This window comes from Sciurus carolinensis, chromosome 4, assembly GCF_902686445.1.
Source record: "Sciurus carolinensis chromosome 4, mSciCar1.2, whole genome shotgun sequence".
NCBI classification, from domain to species: domain Eukaryota; kingdom Metazoa; phylum Chordata; class Mammalia; order Rodentia; family Sciuridae; genus Sciurus; species Sciurus carolinensis.
Genome location: NC_062216.1, coordinates 17,026,434 through 17,049,162, shown reverse-complemented (window position 1 = coordinate 17,049,162; position 22,729 = coordinate 17,026,434). Strand labels below are relative to the sequence as shown.

The 22,729-nt window shown below is 41.0% G+C and overlaps 1 protein-coding gene across 5 annotated transcripts in view; it reads left to right on the top strand.

Moving 5' to 3' along the window:
- The window catches only part of Ints10 (integrator complex subunit 10), a 34,253-nt gene extending 18,270 nt beyond the window's left edge, over positions 1 to 15,983 (top strand). For 2 of the 5 annotated variants that reach the window (XM_047550835.1, XM_047550834.1), the window contains exons 12-18: positions 985 to 1,137; positions 2,911 to 3,019; positions 7,577 to 7,656; positions 8,908 to 9,070; positions 10,203 to 10,296; positions 13,220 to 13,297; positions 15,631 to 15,983. In XM_047550835.1, the coding sequence (XP_047406791.1) occupies positions 985 to 1,137; positions 2,911 to 3,019; positions 7,577 to 7,656; positions 8,908 to 9,070; positions 10,203 to 10,296; positions 13,220 to 13,297; positions 15,631 to 15,787 (834 nt within the window). In that variant the 3' untranslated portion in view covers positions 15,788 to 15,983. The remainder of the gene's footprint in view (positions 1 to 984; positions 1,138 to 2,910; positions 3,020 to 7,576; positions 7,657 to 8,907; positions 9,071 to 10,202; positions 10,297 to 13,219; positions 13,298 to 15,630) is intronic. The other 3 variants (XM_047550837.1, XM_047550836.1, XM_047550838.1) reach the window with 2 other exon arrangements.
- The last annotated feature ends 6,746 nt before the right edge of the window (positions 15,984 to 22,729 follow it).

The following is a 22,729-nucleotide window of genomic DNA, read 5'->3' as shown; positions in this document are numbered from 1 at the left end:
GACTTTAACCGGCAAGATGTGTTGTGTTCCCGCTGCGGATGCTTCCTTGCTCATTCACAAGGCTCAGTGTTTAGTATCTAAGGGATTACGATCCACTTTCATCTCCAAGTGCCTCCAGAATGACCAGGCCATCCCTTCCCATGTTGCTCTTAGCACGTCCAGGCACACCTCCGTGTGGAAGTGCAATTTTTAGTTTTCAGCAGAAGCTGAGTGCTTCTCAGTCGTTCTTTCCTTTGCTCTGGTGGAATCCAGCCTGCTGTTTACAAGCTTCTTAGGCCTAGAATAGTGAACACAATTTGCTAATGAGGTGTTGAGACGCAGAGATTGCTGAGGTCATCCTTCATGAAGGAGAAATAGTGTTAGTAGTAAAATACTTCTTTCGAGAACTTGTGTTACTCTATTTAGTTTTAAGATTTAAGACCAGGAAGAAAAATCTTTCTACAGTCAGCCTCCATATCTGTGCATTCTGTATCCACAAATTCAACCTACTGTGGATAAAAGAGTGTTTGGGAAAACGATCATGTCTGTACTGAACTCATGCACTTTTTTGTCATTAGTCCCTAAACAATACGGTGTAACAGCTATATGTGTAACACCTACATTGTATTATGTATTGTAAGTAATCGAGAGATGATTTAAAGTATAATGGAGATAGGTAGGTTACATGCAAATACTACACGGTCTTATGCAAGGGCCTTGAGCACTTAACAGATTTTGGTATCCGGATCCTGGAACCAATCTCCTGAGGATTCCCAGGGATGACTATACTTATAAAGTACCTCCATAATGAATTTTATCTAGCTTTAAGTAAGTCGATTTGATTCTGTAGCTTAGTCTCCTTTTGTCCTGCTTAGCTGGTGATGCAGAGACCACTTAGTTATAGTTGCTTCCTGGTAGCTTAATTAACTCTTGAGGGGTTTTTGATATTTTTTTTTTGTATTAATGGCATTGTGTATTCCCTCCTTGCTCTTCTCTCTTTCTAAGGGTCAGTACAAAAAGGCAATAGCCAGCCTCCATCATTTAGCCGCTCTCCAGGGATCACTTTCTCAGCCACAGATCACAGGACAGGGGACTTTGGAGCATCAGAGGGCGCTTATCCAGCTGGCGACCTGTCACTTTGCCCTGGGGGAGTACAGAGTAAGTGCTGGGCACCTTGCACAGGGCCCAAGGTGCTCCAGACTACCCTGGGCTCTCTCTTTCTGAGAACAGCTTTTCATTCAGTTCATGTTTTTCTGCATCTGATCTTTCTGTCTGAATTTAGTGCTTAATCTGTTGGCAAAAGCCACAATGGTTTCATTTTACTTTATTTTCTCCTTACTCTACCTTCCCTGAAGTTAGGTTCAGTGCTTTTCAAATTTCTTGTTCATTGTTCCATTTTGTTGGAAGGTTACTTCGGGTGCTTGGTTTTAATATATGAATTCATGGGACAGAGGCGCGAGTTGTGCATTACAGACATTCCGACCATAGTAGTGACCCTTAGGTGGGAAATTTTGAAGTCACAATTGACTTAATCTAGCCCATCTTTCAGATTCTTCCAGTAGGATATTAATGTATTTTTATTGTCCCCACCCAAATCCTTGCTTTCCAACTGAGGATTTTGCTTGTAGTCTTTTTTCCAAACTTATAAAATTATGGTCATTGCTGTCTAAGATACTGCTTTCATCATTCCGCTTAACTGAAGTATTAGCTTCCTACTAGCTCAGGTTGGACCAGGCTTTGGGGTGGGATATATGGTATCCTTGCATCCAGAGGTGGCATAATCAGAGTTGGAGAGAAAAGTATAAAGTTTATCTAAGTTAAAATAAAATATTGTTATGCCCAGACATTTGCACAGTAGGCATCGGGGGAAGGACACTCCTTGAACTAGCTCTGTGATGCTGGGCCAGTTGCCTCCCCTGGACTGGCTGCCTCTTAACCACCAAGCTGCCAGTCTCTAAGCTAGAGCTTCAAGACCATATGGCCGTGAATGGGTCCGGATGCACCGTGACAGGGATTCCTTGGCCCTCCAGACAGTTGCCAGTGGCCTGGGGCAGCTAGAACTGCCCAGTGTCAGTGGCTGCCAGCTCTGAGCACCATGCAGACGTTGTTTTCTGAGTATGGGAAGCATGGGTTTAAAGCTCCTCCCCTCACGTGGAACTTGGAGGTAATAAAAGGTTGCCTCCACCACAGAAGGTGCTCACTGCAGGCACTCTGATCACCGTTATTAGAATCTGAATGGACAGAAAGGAGGTGAGCAGCAGTACCACTCCCCGGGGATCCAGCCTGCATGGGGGCACTCGTGGCTTCTCTCACCTGCGGGCCTGCTTCTGTCCATCCCCTCCTAGCCCCTCAAGTAAGTCACCCAAACCAAGATGCAGCCCTTCCCATCTCCCTCTCCTGCTCGCCCAAACTCTTTTCCTCTTAGAGAAGAGGATCCTCCCCTCGGTAAGGCTCAGGTCATGATTACCTCTGTGCCCAGAGCTTTTCCTGCTAGTCTGGCCTGTGTGTTTCCGCAGTGTTCTCTGTGCTTCGGTCACATCACTCGGTCCTCCTCTACTGCACGCCATTGGGTTAGTTTTCTAGCCAGTGAGTGAGTGCGGGCTGTGAGGCAGGGACACCCTTCTTTTAGATGCTGCTGTGCGTTGAACTCCTGGGTGATTTTGTTAATTCTCCATGAATTTTTAAGTTTTGTTCTTTTGATTTTTAATAGCAAAGAATGGATTCTTGTCCCCTCCAGTGCGTAGATTTAATCTTGCTCTTACTTTCTCTGTACTTGCTATGGAGCAAGTGGTGATGCTCACATGGAGACCGTGGTGTTAGGACAGAGTCTCCCATGTCCCCATGGTGCCTGGTTAATTGCTACAGATATTTGCCATTAGGTTTATTTGTTTCAGTCCAGAAAGCTCAGGTTAGTGGTTTAATGTTCCTCAGATGACGTGTGAGAAAGTCCTTGACCTGATGTGCTACATGGTACTCCCCATTCAAGATGGAGGCAAATCACAGGAAGAGCCCTCAAAGGTGAAGCCCAAATTTAGAAAAGGTACAGTGACAAATCTTACTATTCTTCTTTTTTTTTTAAATTTCTTTTAGTTGCCAATGGACCTTTATTTTATTTATTTATATGTGGTGCTGAGAATTGAACCCAGTGCCTCACACATGCTAGGCAAGCGCTCTACCACTGAGCCACAACCCCAGCCCCGCTCTTACTATTCTTTGATAAAAATAACTGTAGAACTCGAAGGCGGAGAGTGATTTACAGTTCCTACTGAGATAGTGTGATTGCAGGGCTCCCCAGAATGTTTTGTAGAAAGTTAATCCAGGCCAGGCTTTCCTCACAAAGCGGCTGTCAGCTTGTCTTCCAGAGTGCCCCGCGTCCTTCGTCTGTTATCTCGAGAATATCACTCTTTCCTATTGTGGCAAATTCTAGGAAAAATTGCAGATGATTGATAAGGAGGTCTGTTTCAGCAGGGACAAGGCTGTTTTGAGCTTTACCTCAACTTTCACGTTATTTGAAAAACCAAATTTAAATCTAAGTTCCTACCTTAAAATTAGAAAAAGAAAAGCAAATTAAGCCTAAAGAACACAGAAGACAGGAAGTGATAATTCTAGAGTAGAAATTAATAAAATGGAAACAAAATAGGGAAAATGAATAAATCCCTAATTTTTAAAAATTTTACAAAATTGATAAACTTGTAACAAAATTAATCAGAAAGAAGAGGAACACAAATTATTCTCAGGAATGAAAAGGTAAATGTCATTAAAGACCCTACTGAGATCAAAAGGACAGCAAGCAAATAATTTATGCCAATCAATTTAACAACTTAGATGAAACTAAGTGCTTTGAAAAGCACAACTTACCAAAACTGACAGAAAATAATGTAGAAAAACTGAATTTTCTCATAGCTAAAATAATTAAATTTGTTATCAAAAACCTGCCCACGAAGAAAACGCTAGGTCCAAATGACTTTACTGATGAATTTTATTAAGAATGGCACCAATCCAGTACAAATTCTTTCAGAAAACAGATGAAGATTACTAGCTCACTTTTTAAGGCCAGCGTAACCAAATAAGAGGTTTATAAGAGAAGAACATTAAAGGCCTGTCTCTACCATGCATACACATGCACATACTTAATGAAATATTAGCAAATGGTATATAGCAATGTGTAAGAAGGATAATAGGACCAATATGCCAAGGCAGAGTAACATACAAAAATCAATGTGATTCATCACAAAAGCGATTAATGGAGAAAAATCATTCTTCCGATTCTTAACAGACACAGAAAATAGTACTTATTTGTGATAAAAAGTAATCTTAACAAACTAGAAAAAGAAGGAAATGTTCTCAGTATCATATGTAACTATAAAATATTGAATGATTTCCCCCAATACAAAGATGTTTGCTCTTACCACTGCTGTTCAACATGCTGGAGAGTCTAGCCAGTATAGTAAGGCAAGAAACAAGAATAAAAACTTTTTAAAGATTTAAAAATGAGCGACATCACATACTTGGCTACATAGGAAAGCATATGGAATCTCCAGAAAGCTACTAAGACAAACAGGGAGGGCCAAAGATGTATCTCAGGGGCAGAGAGATACATGAGACCCTAGTATGCATGAGACCCTTGATTTGCTCCTCAGCACAGAAAAAACAAAACAAAACAAAAACTAATAGGTAAAATTTCCAAGGCACTTCAGTATGCAAAAGAGTAAATTCAATTAATACATGCTAGTAATAAGCAACTGAAAAATGAAATTTTTGGTTCTAATAACCTAAAAAATAAGACATATAGGAACAAATATAATGAAAAATGTGTAACCTCCACTTTGTATATTATGAAACATTTCTGAGAGAAATTAAAGATGAATTTTGACAATGGATAGATCACATTTATAAAGTCAGAAGATTCACTTTTGTTAAGGTACCATTTCTCCCCAGATATGTCCATAGATTCAGTGTAATCCCAGCAAAATCCCAGCAGACTTTTAAGGAACAAACTGAGTATAAAATCTATATAGAAATATAATCTGGAATTATGAAAACAGTTTAAAAAAGATAAAATTGGATGACTTAGGCTGCCTGATAAGAAGTATAAAAATGCAGCTGTCAGAACGGTATTGGTATAAGAGTAGAGAATCCAGACATAGAGCCACACAGATATGGTCAGATGATTTCTGATAAAGTCACCAAAGTAATTCAGCAAGGAAAGGAAGCCTTTCAGCAAATGGTACTGTACAAGTTATTTTATATTTGTTTGAAGTTTTCTATAATAAAGGTTTTTAAAATAATCAGTCCATCCTAGACTTCTTAAAAAATCAAGTATCCCTGTGAAACAGAAGCAGCTCAGGTGAATCAGATGATCCAGCTGACATCGAGACTTATTTTAAAGCCCTAAGGGTTGGCCAATGGAACAGAAGAGAAAACTGAGGGGTTCGGCTCAATGGCAGAGCACTTGCAGGCCTGTGCAAGGCCCTTAGATCTAGCCCCACGCTGCAAAAATGAACCCCCCCCAAAGAAAAAACAAGTGACATTACAGTTCAGTGAAGAAAGAATGCAGTTATCCAGTAAGTAATACTGAGACAGTTAATTATCCAGTCATAAAAATTGGGATTCCTCCTGAATGCGCTCTACACAAAAATCTTTTAAATTTTAAGGTTTAAATATGAGCATTAAATTTTTAAAACTTTTAGAAGAAAATTTTTTTGCCTTCTCAGTAGGTTGGACTACAAAGAGCACACAGAATGGAGGAAAAAATTAGTAAATTTGTCAGATTAAAATTTAAATACCAATAAAAGATATTCTGAGCAAAGTGAAAGATAAGCCATAGAATGCCAGGAAATTGTCTAGCACATAAAATCAACAAAAACTTAATATCCAAAAGGTTGAAAGAGTTCAGATCAATGAGAATAACGAACCAACCTCACATCATAAAATAAGCAAAGGATATGAAGAACAGATTAACAGAGGCAGAAATCCAAATGGCCTAAAGCTCTTTAAAAAGATTCTCCTCCTATTGGTACATGGGAGATTCAGATTAAAACAATGTGCTGCAATTTTATACACTTCAGAATTCAAAAGTGAGAAAGTGGCAATACTTATTCTTAGGATCCTAGAGAGCATACCAACCATGCATTTCTAGGAGGTGTGTAGAATTGTACAGCCATTTTGGAAACTAGTTGAGCATTATCAAATTGAACATATCATTACCTAGTTACATACCTTGTCTCCTAGTTTTGTACATTAGATCAGTGTTTTTCAAACTGTGGGTCCTCACCCACTGGATCATGAGTTTCAAACTGGAATTTTTTTGTTTGTTTAATCATTTTGGTCCTAAGGATTGGCAGGTGTTTATCCACCAAGCCACCTCCCCAACCCTTTTTATATTTTATTTTGAGACAGGCCTTGAAAGTTGCTTAGGGCCTTGCTAAATTACTGAGGTTGACTTTGAACTCAGATCCTCCTGCCCCAGCCTCCTGAACCGCTGGGATTATAGGTGTGCACCACTGTGCCTGTCAGGAATTTTCTTTCCTAATAAAATAGAATAGAATATTTTTCAATGTCTGTGTCTAAATATTATTTATAAATATTATTTCATGAATCATTTTTTTTAGATCTATAAACAAGTGTTAAGTTTGTAGAGGATCCCTAGGTAAAAAATGTATTTGGGGGAGAGCAAAAAATGAAGAATTTATTTCTTCCTCCTACTTGCCTTTGAGTAGAGAAGGATTTAGTATAAAAAGAACACAGACCATAAAGGAAGAGATTGAGATCTTGGTTTGAAAGCCATTGCTTGTTTTTTTTTTTTTTTTCCCATAAGTGCACAAGAAAATACATATAAGAATATTTATTTCAGCATTGTTTTTAATAGTAAAAAATTGGAAGCCTCAATATCTACCATAAAGAGAACAAATAAATCCATTGTGGTATAAGTAAATAACAGAATACTGAAAACCACTAAAAATGAGTGAACTGTAGCTACACGAATTGTTATGATAAACCTGAAACATGAGATCCAGTTAAGCAACTTGCAAAAGGATTCAGAGGATGGCACCATTTAATATAGTGGACAGAAAATATGTACAACATTCCTCATGCTGTTATGAGTGCAAACTGATGAGTAAGAGTTTGAAGTGTGTGTGGGAATGACAGCCACCAGGCTGAGAACTGTGCCCACCTCCGGGGAGGACAGAAAAGAATGTTATCAGAAAGATACACGAGAAGCTTCAGCTAATTTTGAGATGGTTGGTATTAAAATCTTTTAAAATTAAGCAAAATGTTAATGTTTTCTAAAACTGTGATGAGCACATTGTTTGCAATGTTCTCTTCTTAAGTTTCTGAGTAGTTGAGGTGTTTTATAATTTTAAAATCAAGTCTTTAAGTGAGCTTAGGAAAGAAAAAGAAGATTGCAAAATGAAATCTAGAAACCATTAGAAACCAATCCCACCATCTAAGAGTATAGTTATGGTTTAAGTGTATTAGGAATAATGTGACTTTTTTTATCTTTTTTACTGTTGGAAGGAAGGCATCTTGAACATTTGCTTTTTCCAAGCTGTTTTCTTGGATAATAGCATTCATTAACATTGTGGACTCTTGTTAGGTTCTGATCTGAAGCTTCTGCCCTGTACCAGTAAGGCTATTATGCCATACTGCCTGCATTTGATGTTAGCCTGTTTTAAGGTAAGCTTAAAGTTGATTGACATGCAAAACATTTAATTTGAAATATTGTATTGATGAATTGGAATGACTTGAATTGAGAACCTTTTTAATGATTATTAGTACAATCTAAAGGGCAAGTTCGTATAGAGGGAAAAGCACATGGGCTAGGAATTAACAAATATTAAATAAAAACTGCAGTTGGTAAGATGAGAGGGGATTTTTCCTGTCTTCAAGAAGTTTACAAATAATAGTGGAACAGATATGCAAATAACCTTGCCTATAGTAGTGTTCAGTAAATATTTTGTAATTTAATATACAGGTCAGGCTATATTAGCTCTAGAAGAAAGGAACATAAATGTCATGGAGCTTGTAGAGGGATGGAAAGTTCATTATCATAAAGATATGGGGGATAAAGGCATTTTATTTGTTTTAGTTGTAGATGGACACAGTACCTTTATTTTATTTATTTTATGTGGTGCCGAGGATTGAACCCAGTGCCTCACACATGCTAGGCAAGCGCTGTGCCACTGAGCCACAACCCCAGCCCTGATAAAAGCAGTTTAGATATGAGAATGAACACCAGTAAAGACTCAATAGTTGGAAAGGTTCAAGGATTGTTGAAAGGACACCAGGGCCCTGGTATAGGTAGAATGGAGCCTTAGATTAGAGATTTGTGAGCCAGGCAGTAACATTATTGGTTCTCCACTGTAGAGCATCAGTTCCCTAACTTAACTCTGAACCGCCGGGAACAACAGAAAGATATGAAGTATGATTTTTATGTGTAGCTGGCCATTTAAAACAAAAAATTCCTTTGGCTATTTCTCTAGTTCATATTCCTTCTTACTCATTGCCTTCCTTTCTGTCCAGTCCCATGTTCTCCTCAAACCTTTCTCTCTTAGATGGATGGCCTCTTGCCCATCTTTTCCACTCACCCCTTGGGTCTTCAGAATCTTTCCTCTGTTATGCAGGTTGACTTAGCTTTCTGTAGCCATGATTCCAAAAATCAAAAGCTTCCAGGTCACGCATGTCCAACTCCCACTAAATACCTTGCCATCAACCTGTGCAGCGCATTGCAGAGGGAGCCTCTGGCTTCTCTGATTAAGATCTATCCTTTTTAGAAGGCAGTTGTGCTGTTTTCTACTCTGTTCCCTTTTTCCTTAATGATGTTACTGACATTTGTATATGCAGCATTATTTTAGGAGGTAATATTTGGTGCACTTCAGATTACCCTGTGATTTCCTTTTCTGACTGGTTTAAATCTTTGTCTCCCAGCTCAGAGCTTTCACAGACAACAGAGACGACATGGCCTTGGGACATGTGATCGTATTGCTTCAGCAGGAGTGGCCACGAGGAGAGAATCTTTTCTTGAAGGCTGTTAATAAGATTTGCCAACAAGGAAATTTCCAATATGAGAATTTTTTCAATTATGTTACAAGTATCCTTTTTCTTGTTTAAGCATAACAGGTTCTAATTTCTTAGAGTGAATGCATGATACCAAAATGAATGAACCACTCTGGGTAAAAATATTGGTTCTTACTATTTGCGGGGAAAAAGGGAAAGAATGGTTATTAAAAGTGGAACTGTGCAGTTGGTTTTATAGAAGTTCAAAGATTAATTCAGGGCATCAGGAATATCAACAACCTTGTTCTGTTTTCCACTTCTAGCTGACCTCTAAGAAGGTATCCAAGATGCCCGAAGTGATAACGTGCAGGTTGTGGACAAGCCTAGACTGACCCGTTTAGCAATAGAAAATAATAGTTCCCTGGCCTTCATCCATCAAAAGAGCACCCCCTGTCCTCTCCTGGGACATCGACTGTCCCCTGAGATTGCCTATTAGCACATCATGCCACACTGTCAGAGCTACCCATGAGCCCCCACCAAAGGTGCTGTTATCAATGATGGGCAGTGCTTTATTTCCCAGTTAGGAAAAAACCTTTGAATTGAAGGTTTTACACCAGTTTGGGTATTTTTATTTCATTGCTTCTCTTAATACATTATTCTGAGTTGCAAGAGGTATGTGTTCTTTGTCCAAGTGCTCAGAGCAGTGAGTTAAAAACCACTGGACATATGCCTTTTGAGAATCTAACGAAAGTCATAACTTTTCACCAGAAAAATGTGTATATGAATGTCATCAACATTTTGTATGAAGTTTGCAGGATTCACAGAGGCTTCCTCCCCTGAAGCCTCTAAGGATCCTTGCACACTAGGTATTTTTATGATGTATATTCTATAACACAAAATAGTACTCCCCATACTAACCACCTCTTTGATTTCTAATTAAGAAAAAAATTGTTTTTGCTCTTATGAGCATGTAGACTCTGCTAAATCATCACTGTGGAAAAAACACGTTGTCCTAATATCCATCAGCCTGGCACATCTGAAGCCAGCCCTCTCTTTATGAGGCAGTTGGGTTGGTCCAAGAATCATAAGTTTTGAAATCTGATAGACCTGGGTTTCAGATAGTCTGCAATCATTAGTGGGATGTGGAGGACACGTCTGTCAGTTGCTGGGAGCCAGTCCCACCAGAGAACACTGAGCAGCTGTGGTTTACCTGAATGTGGCTGCAGACATTGACATGCTGGAAGAGTTTGCCTACTTGAGAACTCAGGAAGGTGGCAAGATTCATCTGGAATTACTCCCCAACCAAGGAATGCTGATCAAGTAAGCACTCTGTCTTCTGCTTGTCCAAGCCACGGGCTCACCTTTTGTATACTTATGTGGACTATATGTCAACTTCAGTTCCTTTCCGAAGTGTGATAGAAAGGAGTCCAAACCTGGTTTCTGTTTCTGAGGGTCAGTTTGATTCTGGGTATCTTTTGAAAGATTTGTGTTTCCTTAACTAAAAGATATTTTGAAAAAATATTTAAATTGGAGTATTTCTGTCGAACTTTTTCACTGGGCAGAAGGTTCCTTTCCTTTCCAAGATGTACACTGACTCTATAAATTCATGATAGTCACAAAGGGCTTTTTACAAAGAGCAGCCATGTTTAAAGTCATACTGGGTTAGGAAAATTTATTAGGAAAAACTACAGATTTTATTTATAAACTATACTTGAAGCCCTCTTCGCTCATATAGCACCAAGTGGAATAGCCCAGTGTAGTACCTCTAGGAAGAAGCCACCTGCCCCCTTGTGAGGGTGGGAGTGCTGGCCCTCAGCCCCGTCCCCCATACCACAGCATGTTCCTGAAATTTTAGGTTGACCCAGATGAAAATGTGAAGTTAGTGACCATTTATGATTTTTAAATAGCTCATAATTTTGCTTCTCTCCTCAATCCTCATTGTAGTTTGGGTAATAGCCCCTCCCTGCTGTGAGTGCCTCGTGCAGTTTTATTTTCATACTTCCTCCTTTGCTTCCTGCGTACTCAGTGTGTCTGCAAGTCAGTGTTAGAGGCACTTCAAGGGACTAACCCCAAGTGGGAAGAAAGTACCTCAGTGGTGGACTTAGAGTTTTCAGTTGTTGAAAGCAAAAATCCACATCTTGCTGTGTCTTTGGAGAGTCTTAGAAATGTTGAGGAAGGGAAATAAGAAATGTAGACTCTGGATTTCTACAACCTCAGTAATTTGGCACACAGCAAACATTTCTGTTCATGTCCTACCTAGCAAAGAATAGCATTCTTGTGGAATCCATTCTAAAGAATGGAGATGAACTGTTTCATCTTGCAAAGGATACTCAGTATTCTAAACCTTTAAAAGAAAAGGACAAATGCTCTTAAAAAAAAAAAAAAAACCTGGTGCCCTTATCCATGAAGGTGACTTAGGCAAGGTGGACCGGCATGCTCCTCTTCCCCTCTCCCCTCAGTGTCCCAAGATGGTAAATCAAAACTATGGGAAAAATAAATAATGGCACGGTTCAAAGTACTGCTGACCACTGTGTGGGAATAGATCACTTTTGATATGAGAGCCTAAGGAATCCCTTTTGTGTTAGGATTTCTAGGTTTTAAAACAGAATATACAAACATATCTTTAATAAAGCTTTTTAGTTAATCAACAATCCTCATACAAACAGTCATAACAGAAAGATCCTCAGGTAGAACCAGACTCCACCTAGATGGGTTAAACATACAGAGAATTATCCCGTTATCCAGATCCTGCTTCACTGTTGGGGGATTGGTGAGAGAACGGGCTGTCAGACACAATGGAACCTCAGTCTTCCTTGTACTGAGCCTTTCTTCTTTTCTCAGTGCTTCTCGAGCTGAATAGTATCATGGGCAGACAATCCCTAGGACAAGGAATTAAAGGAAAGAAGCATCCGATACCCCAACAGTGTCACTAGGAGGGGTTGTTTATGTAAAGGGTACCCAGCCTGCATTTCCAGGCTTCTGAGGGGCAGTTCCATGCTCTCCCACCCTGGTCTATCTAATGCTGAATTTCTTCAAACTTCCTGTAGAGGACAAGCCTCTTGGGAAGCCTGAAGTTTCATTGGTTTGGAAACAGGAATAGGGATTGTTACCTAGTGATCTGACCTCATAGGAATTTGCTAGGTCTTCTCTGTGTGAGTCTCAAAGCGAATTTGAAGCCTGTATTTCAGATAACTTACATCCAAGCTACAGAGGAGAAGCAAACTACATAAAAAGAGAGCTTTTACTAACTGAGGTGTTATTAGACTCTTGAATAAAACTATCTATATTCCTTTTCCCTTTGGGTTCCAAACAAATTCTCTGAAGCCATTGCAGACCTTGTGGGTGGTCCCTCCAGATGAGTGGCAGAGATGTTGTGAGCAGTGTACAGCTCCTCCCCTTGGGTAAGGTTGTGAGTCGTCCTAGTTGTGGCATCTCCGATGCAAGCAGGTACAGTACACTCCCGAGGGCACCTGGTGCCTGACCTAAAGGAGAGATAAGCTCTTCATCTGTTATGTAGACATTTTGCTGTCAAGTGTTTTAAAATAGAGAAATGTTTCTATGCTGATATTTGCAGTACCTTAGTCATATTCGACTGGATTAAAATGGAAAACGATGTGTCGAATGAGGTGATCACCAGCTAATATGCTAAATCTTTGTTGTTGCAGAATCCCGCAAAGCCCTGGGTCCCAGACTCATTCCCCCCGTCAGTTGCTTTTCTCAGTACTTGGTTCAACTTCAAACTCACCCTTTATCCACAACGTTGCCAGCCCCTCTAGTCCTGTTGGAAGGGCCTCTCAGTTTGGGGTTTCAGTCCTGTCCCTGTTGGCCACACCAAGTCACCAGGTGTATTTCTGGGACTTTTGGTGGAATGAGAAGCGTGTAGAGTAAAGGAGGCTGGATTGGAACACCTGTCTTCTCAAACGCGAGCCCCTCCCCTCTGCCGTCCAGTCGCATTTCGTCGTCCTCTTCCTCACTGATGGCTTTTAATACCAAATCTCACGTGGGCTGAGCTCTGGGACCAGGAACCAAGACGCCTCTGGACTCGCACCAGCAGCGGGTGCAGTGAGGGCTCGCTAGCTTCTCCCAGTCTCCCTGAAAACACGCCGTGGCCAGGGGCTTGTCAAGGTTAAAGTTTCTGTACAGTCCGCTTCCAGTCTTGTGTATCTTCTCCGGAGTGTTGTTTTTGCAGCGCAGGGTGCGTTGGTGTGGGTGTTTGAATGCTGCTGTTTGCTGTTTTTTAAAGGCCTTCTAGCCCTCCCATGGGGTTACTGCAGCAGGAATTCTTACCTGTGCTTCAGCCCAGCATACAGACTGCTGACAGGTACCAAGCGGACCCCGCCTGCTCATAGTGTGCTGTGTGTCAACGTGTTCTACTGCCCATGGTTTCCAGCTCTTTGTTCCTCAGTGCTCTTTTTCATGCTTTATTTGATTTTTTTAATTTGTTCTGCATTCCTTGGCAAACCATCTGGTTGTAATATTGTAACATTTCTTATTTTTTTCCATAAGTTGCCAGTGTGTTTGTGTCAAATTTAAAAATCATTATGGATCTGGAAAAAATGAGTTATATAAAGCTATATTAGATTAAGTGCTAAACTATGATTCACTTTTGATAAAACAAAGCTTTTGGTCGTAACTATTTAAGGATGCTGAGGTTTAAGTAAATTTTTATTCGTGGATTTTCATATTAATGACCATATTGTCTGTGGTGTTAATAAGCATTAGCACAGTTTTCTCTTGACACTGATGCTATTTTTCAGACCTTGTCTTTCCGAATTGAAATATTTGATGGGCTAAAATGATGCCACATTTATTAGCCAGTTTATCCTTTTCTCACCCATAAAAGCTAACTAGAGTCATCTTTCATCTAATGATGGGGATGAGTTCTAAGAAATCCCTCATTAGGTAATTTCTGCATCATGTGACCATCATAGAGGGGACTTACAGAAAAGTAGGTGGCATGACTTAACGCATGCCTAGGTTATATAGGACCAGTTGACCAAACAGACATCTCTGCAGCACATGACTGTAATTCTCATGTTCATTTAAACTTGCTAGAGGGATAGAGGCTCCACTAGAAGTACGTTTATGTGGTGCTGCTCTTTAGATATGGAAACAGTACCACTGGACCACACTCAGCAGGATAGAACATTTAATTACATTTTTATTGTATTAAGGGGAGATTTTGCTCCTCAGCTTACTGCCTGCAAATAAATACCAGTTACTTCTGCTTGAGCTGTGGGTCACCTCCAATGTGGGGTTGCAGCCTGGGACCCAGAAGAGCAGGATCGAGGTGGCATCTAATAGTCTCCATCTGCTCCCAGTGGGACTCAGAGCCTCCACCACACTGACACCATGTCCCAGCTCCTAGTTAACCAGCCAGACTCCACGAGGATGGTCCACAAAGAGCTGTGCATTTTTTGCTGTTTCACTGCATAGTTCTTTAAAACATCCATGGGCTTGGTAGAATGTTCTGTGAGATCTTTATTAGTCTAACAAAGCCTGTTTTTTTTTCTTCTATTGCATTGCAATTTTATGACTCCTGATGCACTTATTTTGTATAGTGTATACAAGTTTTTAAAAACAAACATTTTAGAGTGATCAGCAGTTTTGTTTGCACACTACAGGAGAATCTCATTTTACAACCTTGTTCCTTTGTCTAAAGGAAGATAGGCAGTAGGGGCAGGCAACAATGGTGACTTTTGTCTGTGTCAGTCTACCATATTACCAAACTAGTAACCATAATCCTTTCCTCTTAACTGAGCCCACAATTTTTGCTGGATTTTTCTTTTCCTCTCTTCATTTTGTTGTCTTTAGTGTTCCAGGATTTCATTTGTGATTTCCTTTTCCAATGCACAACTTCTGGGGCACAGTTAGAGACTGCTTTGCTTGTGTTCCCACGACCCTTCCACAGATGCACAGGGCCCCTCCAAGCCTGGACAGATCTGGTCTTTCTAGGACTTTGCAGGCCTCTGACTATCAGTGATTCTGCCTCTCTCCCAACTTGTGCCACATTCTTGTCTCAGGACCCTGAAGTTCCCCTGCTTTTTCTCAGACAGATGAGAGTCCAGATGGGTGCAGCACTTGGAGGAGCTGCCCTTTTCTGGAACTCTGGGGTGAGGGGCAGCAGGGACCCCAACGGCTGTGCCAAGGCCGGAGCCTTTCCAAACCTTCGGGGAGCATCAGCCGCAGGGGCCCCGGTGGAAACCGTCCTCAGTGATTGGTGCACTCTGGGTTCCCGCCTCCTTGCTGCTGCCTCTCCAGTCTGCTGTGCCGCCTGGACACAGCGCTTTGTGGCCAGTGTGGGTAGCAACCGTCCCACCCCAAGTAACGGAATTGTGTGCAGGTCAGCGGTGGGGATGCATACTTCAGGAATTCGAAAGCAAAGCAGGTGGCAATCCAATGACCTTTTAACTGTTTAAAATAACTTGGTTTAGGCGGGAAAGGAGTCTCTAGCTTTAAGTCTTTCCAAGAAGGAACAGGCAGGAGTGGTTGGTTGGTTGCAGCCTTTCTTTCTTTTCCTTTTAAAATGTGATCAGAACGTTTTACTTATGCATACTTAGACACGAGGCAGGCTTTATTCCTACCGAGTGACACCGGTCGGTGGTGCTGCTGCTAACTCCTGGTCTCCGTCTGTTTCCCTGTCCGCTGCCGCAGGCACCACACCGTCACTCGCGGCATCACCAAGGGTGTGAAGGAGGACTTCCGCCTGGCCATGGAGCGCCAGGTCTCCCGCTGTGGCGAGAATTTGATGGTGGTGCTGCACAGGTTCTGCATTAACGAGAAGATCCTGCTCCTTCAGACTCTGACCTGAGCGGAGGCCTCTGCCCCAGAGGCAGCGCCTGCCGTCACAACCCTGGAAGGGAAGGAGGCGCCGGAGTCTGACTCCTCGCTAGCTTAACCGTAGTTCCCGGGAGCCCAAGAAGCGATTTCTATTTTCAAGAGTCATTTTTTGTAATTTTTGTAAAACAAGAGAAACAATCTGTTTTGTAAATAAAAATCATCCTAAAATATCAGGTTTTAAAAGATTTCGTTCTTGTGAGTATCTAAACCAGGGTGCCACTTTTACAAGCATGTGCTAGGGGGAGAAACTCCAACACAATTAAATGGATGATACATTCTATTATGTAGATTCGTAAAAAGACACATGCCTTCCTGGATGCAAGATTTTATTTGCTCTAGTTAGGCCTTGGTAAGTATTATATATTAACATAATCTTTGACCCTTTCATTCAGGAAATTCTAACACCAAAAAGCATGCAGAATCAAAATTGAGCCAATCCTTTCCCCATTGACAGTTCTCTGAAGGAACAGCACTTGGGGTCTCTGAAGAGCCAGGACAGGAAGTGGAGGATGGAGGCAGGTGAACATGGAGGAGGAGCCTCCTCTCTGCTCAGGCCTCAAAGGCCTGCTGTACCAGGACAGGGAACCCAGCATGCTCTGCCCAGGGGCTTTGGAGCCAGACCACCCGGCTTGGTGTCAAATCCTGGCTCTGCCCTGCCCGCTCCTTGCTACTATGTGACAACTTCTGTGGGCTTCAAACTCCACCTTGAAGGGGGTCATTTGTGTGTGTGTGTGTGTGTACATACATATATATGTACACACACAATTTATTTTCAAGGTAGTTATGTGTCACAGACCAGGGTGTTTTGTGTTTTTTAAAATTTTTAAAAATTTGTTCTAATTAGTTATACATGTCAGTATAATGCATTTATACATTTTGATAGCCCATACATAAATGAAGTGTAATTTCTCATTTTTCTGATTATACATATTGTAGGATCACATCAGTCATGCAGTCATACATGTACATGAGGTAATAATGTGTGTTTCACTCTACTGTCCTTCCTACCCCCATACCCCTTCCCCTCCCTTCACTCCCCTCTACCTAATCTAAAGTAACTATTCCCTACACACCCCCTTTATTGTGAACTAGCATCTGCATATCAGAGAAAACATTTGGCCTTTGGTTTTGGGGGTTTGGCTTATTTCACTTAGCATGATATTCTTGGACTCCATCCATTAACCAGCAAATGCCATAATTTCATTCTTTAAAGCTGAGTAATATTCCATTGTGTGTGTTTGCATCACATTTTCTTTATCCATTCATTTGTTGAAGGGCACCTAGCTTGATTCCATAGTTTAGCTATCGTGAGTTGAGCAGCTATGAACATTGGTGTGGCTGCATCACTGTAGTATGCTAATTTTAAGTTCTTTGGGTGTAAACTGAGGAGTGGGATAACTGGGTCGAATGGTGGTTCCATTCCAATTTTTCCGAGGAATCTCCATACTGCTTTCCAAAATGGTGGCACCATTTCGCATTCCCACCAGCAATGTATGAGTGTACCTTTTCCCCACATGCTTGCCAACATTTATTGTTGCTTGTATTCTTTTTTTTATGTATTTTTGATCTTTAAACTGTAGATGGACACAATATCTTTGGGTTTTTTTTGTAATTTATTTTATGTGGTATTGAGGATTGAACCCAGTGCCTCATGCATGCGAGGCAAGCACTCTACCACTGAGCTACAACCCCAGCCCAAGTTGCTTGCATTCTTGATCATTGCCATTCTGATTGGAGTGAGATGAAATCTTGAGAGTAGTTTTGATTTGTGTTTTTTAACAAAGCAGAACAGTTTGCCCTGCTAAATGCAGATATACACATCAAAACATTTTTAGATCCCAAGGCAATCTGTCCATCCCTTGGGTCTCACAGTCTCCCTAGCTGTCTGCAATGAAGGGGTTCTTACTAAATTCCTATGGTTTAGATGAGCCCGTCCTGAAGGTCCATGTGTTAAAAGCTTGGTGCTCAGGGTGGCACTACCATCAAGCTCCTGTATCAGGTGTTTCCCCTTTTTAAAGATGTTCTGTAAACTGTCCATAGAAAGGGTTTGTTTTTGTTTTATTTTGGGTTTTCTTTTTATGGAGGGGGGTTGCCTCTCTTTCTGATATGTTTATAGATCCTAACAAGCACTTTCTAAAACCAAAGAATACAAATTGATAACCTGGAAAGAAAATAAAGTAACTTTGTAATTACAGTATCATTGCCCATATTCCAATGGACAAATATATATATCTCACCCAACTTTCACAGGAACTGTCTGGATGTAAAAGTCCCCTTACTAATGGGAGGCCAAGGTAATGCTTCTGAATCTGATTACAAGACACCTTGGGCAGAATGGGGACAGTCAGCCTTTTGTCAAGTGGCAGTTCTAATTACCCCTGGGTGAGTTCTTTCTTTCCCACCCTGGAATACTGATGGCTGCAGGAATACCAGTTTCTTACAGAACTCAGACTTACCTGGCCCTTTCATCATCAGGCACCCTGCTTGTGAAGGAAAGCAGTGCCACTGTTCCCAGACCAGGAACTAACTGACCTTTCCAGGGCACAGTCAACAGCCACATGTCCTTCTCAGGGCCTGGGATCTGTCCCCCTGTGATTCTGCTGCTGTGCTCTGTAGTGCTCTTCAGCTGAGCGTGCGTGAAAAGCCCTCGGGATAGTTTAGAGTCCGTTAGCAGGAGCGAGCTCACTGCAGTTCCTAAGCAGCTAATCAGGGCTTATGATTTCTATTTTTGTAATGTGAAATAAAGTGCCAACCTAATACTGGGGGGAATCTTAAAAGTGCTAAGAAGGGACCTCTTTTTCTAAAAATAAGTCGAACTACATAGAAACAATGAAACCCAGCAGAGAGATAATAGTAATATGGCTCTGATGTCAGTCACTTCTTGACCCTGTGGCATTTATGTCTGTACATCTCATTTGTTTTTGCCTTTTGTTGCCCACTGAAGAATTTTGCACTTCAAGGTTTCCCAGAGAGGAAAAAGCAACAGTGAGCTCTACAGCCTCGATAGTGTATATAATGGGAGGGGAGGATAAACAAGATACCCAGAGTAAAGAACTCATCCAGGCTGGACCTTGCTGTTTTGGGGGCTCTTTTTTGATCCTGTTACTCAAAAGGGGACTTCTTCCTCGTTCTTCTCTTTTTTAACTGGTAAGAACCACTTGCTGTGAGATCAAAAATCTCCAATTTTTTTACTTGTCTTCCATAACTGAAGTTTTCCACCCACTGAGGTCCCCAACTCACAGCCCGTGCACCGCCGCGCTACTCTGCTTCTTTGAGATTGATGAATGAATGAATAAAGTGTAACAAAAGGGTAAAGAACTACATTTGGGGGGAGGCAAAAATTCAGGGAAGAGAAGCCATATAAGAGAATGTGCCTCATCCAAGTAGAATCATGCAGTGTTTGTTTCTGCTTTAATAACGGACAATTATTCAGCCTTCAAAAAAGAAGGGAAGGGACTGGGGAGATAGCTCAGTTGGTAGTGTGCTTGCCTCCTAAGCACAAGGTTCTGGGTTCAATCCCCAGCCCCACCAAAAAAAAATAAAAAAAGAAGGAAATCCTGCCATGCGAAACAAGAGGGAAGAACCGGGAGGTCATGCTAAATGGAATAAGCCAGAAACAAAGACAAACCCTGCATGATCCTGCTTGTGTGATACACCTCATTCTCTTCCATAGCCTCTGTGGTTCCTTTCTCTCCTGAATTTTTACTTCTCCCCAAATTTATTTTTTTACTCTTATTAAATCTAAGCTAAGTTCTCGACCTTTCAGTTGTTCACCTAAAGTCACAGCAGGAGTCAGTAAAAGGAACTGATTGACAGGAACCACCCATCTTGGATTAAGATTAAGTGGAAAAATACTCATTGTAGGTTCAGCACAGCAATAATGGCTGCCTATATGATTTTCTGTGAAGCTTGACACTCAGGATAATAACAAGCAATACCTTATAATTTTTAAACGAAAATCAAGGAAGCAAGGTTTGTCCTGGATGGCCTCTCCCAGTGCCACCCACCATCCCTCTTCCACTTCAAGCCCTAACCTGGCTTCTTCCTGTCACACGACCGAGTGTCTCAGGATTCTGCTGGAATTGCTTTTTTTCTGCAAATTAGCCACCCAAGAGAGGGCACTCAGGCTGAGATCAGTTCACAGAAAACTAGGTGACCAACTTGATTCCAACACACCAAATTGTGTAGAAGCAGCTGTTAGCTTTTCAACCGACTTGAATTCTTATTGGTCTGTATATTAATTAAATAATGTCTAACATTTACTGATCACTACTTATCTGCCAGGCGTCATGCAAAGGTTTCATGTGTATTTTCTCATTTGTAACAACCCCATGAGGACAACAGAATTACATATGGATGAAGAGACTGAGGCTTTAAGGCATCCAGTCTCTGGTCGTCATAATGTAGCTGGTGGAGCTTGGCCTCTGCTCAGGGGTTGGAATCTAGCCCACCCATTCTGTGCTATTCCTCCAGAGCTGCCATATGGTGTTGGACTCTGGGGAAGAGATAACTAAAGATAGAAAAATGAAGACTACATTTGGGGGGAGGCAAAAATTCAGGGAAGAGAAGCCATGTTTCCTACCTCCAGGAAGCTGGCAAATGGGAGACCCACATACAATTAGCTACATGGACTCCAGGCTGATGTCAGTGGTATGGGGAAGACATTTGGAGATGAGCACAGAGGGATAGGGGGATGAGGAAACTTTTTAACTGGACCTTAAAATGTGAAGATCTTTATGAGATTGAGAAGCATCCTGGAAACTTGATGAAATTTAAAAACAAGCAAGTCCTCTTGAGTACTAGTAAGTAGCGTGTATTGACCCAGGTGCTAGAGGGGTACACATGAACAAGAGACTCCATCCTGACATTTGCTGAACCACAGCCTAAAGGTCACCCCATCTCCATGGGCTCTGAAGTCCCTTTTGGGCCCCACTATCCCTTCCCTCCCAGGAGCTTGGTCCTTACCATTTCATCTTCAGTCATAGCCTAGAGCTCACCCCAGTTCCTCCTGTCAAAGGAAATCAGTAGCTGGATCCCACACATCTTCGTGAAAACTGCTTAGTGTTTATCTCTCCCAAGACCATGTGGTTCTAATGGTGACACTTCAAACGCCATGCTGGCCTAACAGGGAGTTTTCTGGACTCGTCTTCAGGCAGGTGCATGGTACTTTGATAAGCCCACTCCAGGTATGTCTCTTAAAGTGAAGCAGGCAGAATGGTCCTCCCATGTTTTAAATCTTTCTTGTTTTAACCCTCATGAACTCTTTCTTGCTGTCTTGTAATCTCATCTTTTTTTTTTTAACCATTTCTGCAGAGGTTGCTCAGGCCTACAGGTATTAGTTTTCTCCAGCTATTGTAACAAAGTGCAACAAACCTGGTGGCTTAAAAGAAAGAGAAATTTATTATCTCACAGTTCTGGAGGTTACAAATCTGAAATCGAGATGCCATCAGGGCTATGCTCCCCTGAAACTCTAGTCGGAACCCTCTTTGCCCCTCACTGGCTTGCTGTGGTGGCCACACCACTGACATCCTTGGCTTGCAGATGCACCACTCCAAACTCTCCTGTCACCGTGTCTAGTGTCTAGTGTGTCTCTTCACATCATTTCCCAGGACATCAGTCATACTGGAGTTAGGGCCTGCCCTACTCTGGTGTGGCCTCATATAAACAGTTGCGTGTGTGAGGACCCTACTTTCAAATAAGTCAGATTCTGAGGAGCTGAATTTAGGATCTCAACATATATTTTGAGTGGACATAATTCAATCAATAATACTCTAGGAACCATATTTTGGGGGGTTTTGTTGTTGGTTTGTTTATGTAAGCTTAGAGAAGAATATAAGTTTCCCTGTTACTTATAAAGCTAGCCCAAGTTTTTGCATCTTGTACACCGTAGGCCTTCCCTCTTTCAGGTAAAGCAGAGGTGAGACAAAGCAAGGGCAAGATTCGCACTTAAGGAAATGATGCATTGGATGTTTTCCTTTAAAGGGCAACACTGGAATACAGGATTCTCTGTGGCCTGTCCTTCATCTGCTCCAACATGCACACGCGGAGGAGTGGGAGGATGTAATTTTAGAGCACGGTATTAATCGCTTTCCCTCAAGGGCACCTGCCACGGGCAAAGACAAAGGTATAAAGTATGTCTGATTCATAATTAAAAGTCAAACCATTATGCTTGCTAGGAGGAGAAGCTCTTCACAAATGGATTACCACTTGTTTCTTATAAAAAGTTCAGAGACTGAAGTAACTGTCTCAAGGAGATAGAAAGGGGAAGGGATATGATGGATTTAAGTGGTTTTTCTCATGAGCTGGGGCTTATGTTTAAACATCTTGGATTCATCCCTATTTGGTTGGCTGTTGAAGTTTAAAATTCTAATGTCTAAATGGACACATTAAAAAAAAAAATCCTGGCAGGCAATTCGTTAGGCACATGTTCATCAGTGGAAGACACAATCACTGAAAGACTGTTAATGAAGGGTCATGCTTTTTTATTTGAAAGGAGGCCGAATGACTGACAGTAATTTAAGCTTATATCTTACATAACAGCATAAATTTAAAATATATATAAATATATACTAAAAATATAAAATATTTAAAAATATATATAAAACAAAAAATATATAAAATAAATATATTTTATATAAAAATATATATAAGATTAACTTAAAAATTAAAAATTTTTACTTGCCTTGATATTTAAGTTTATAAGTACATATACTTTCATTATAATTACATAGATATACACACATGTATATTTATATATATGTGTATAATATATGTATATATGTATATGTACACATATATACATATACCTGGTAGGAATTTGAATTTGACATATGGAGAAATTAATGCCAAGAAGTTAAGTCAGGTATCATATCAAGAGCTCATGCAGAGCAGAAATAAGAAATTGGGTTTCTCA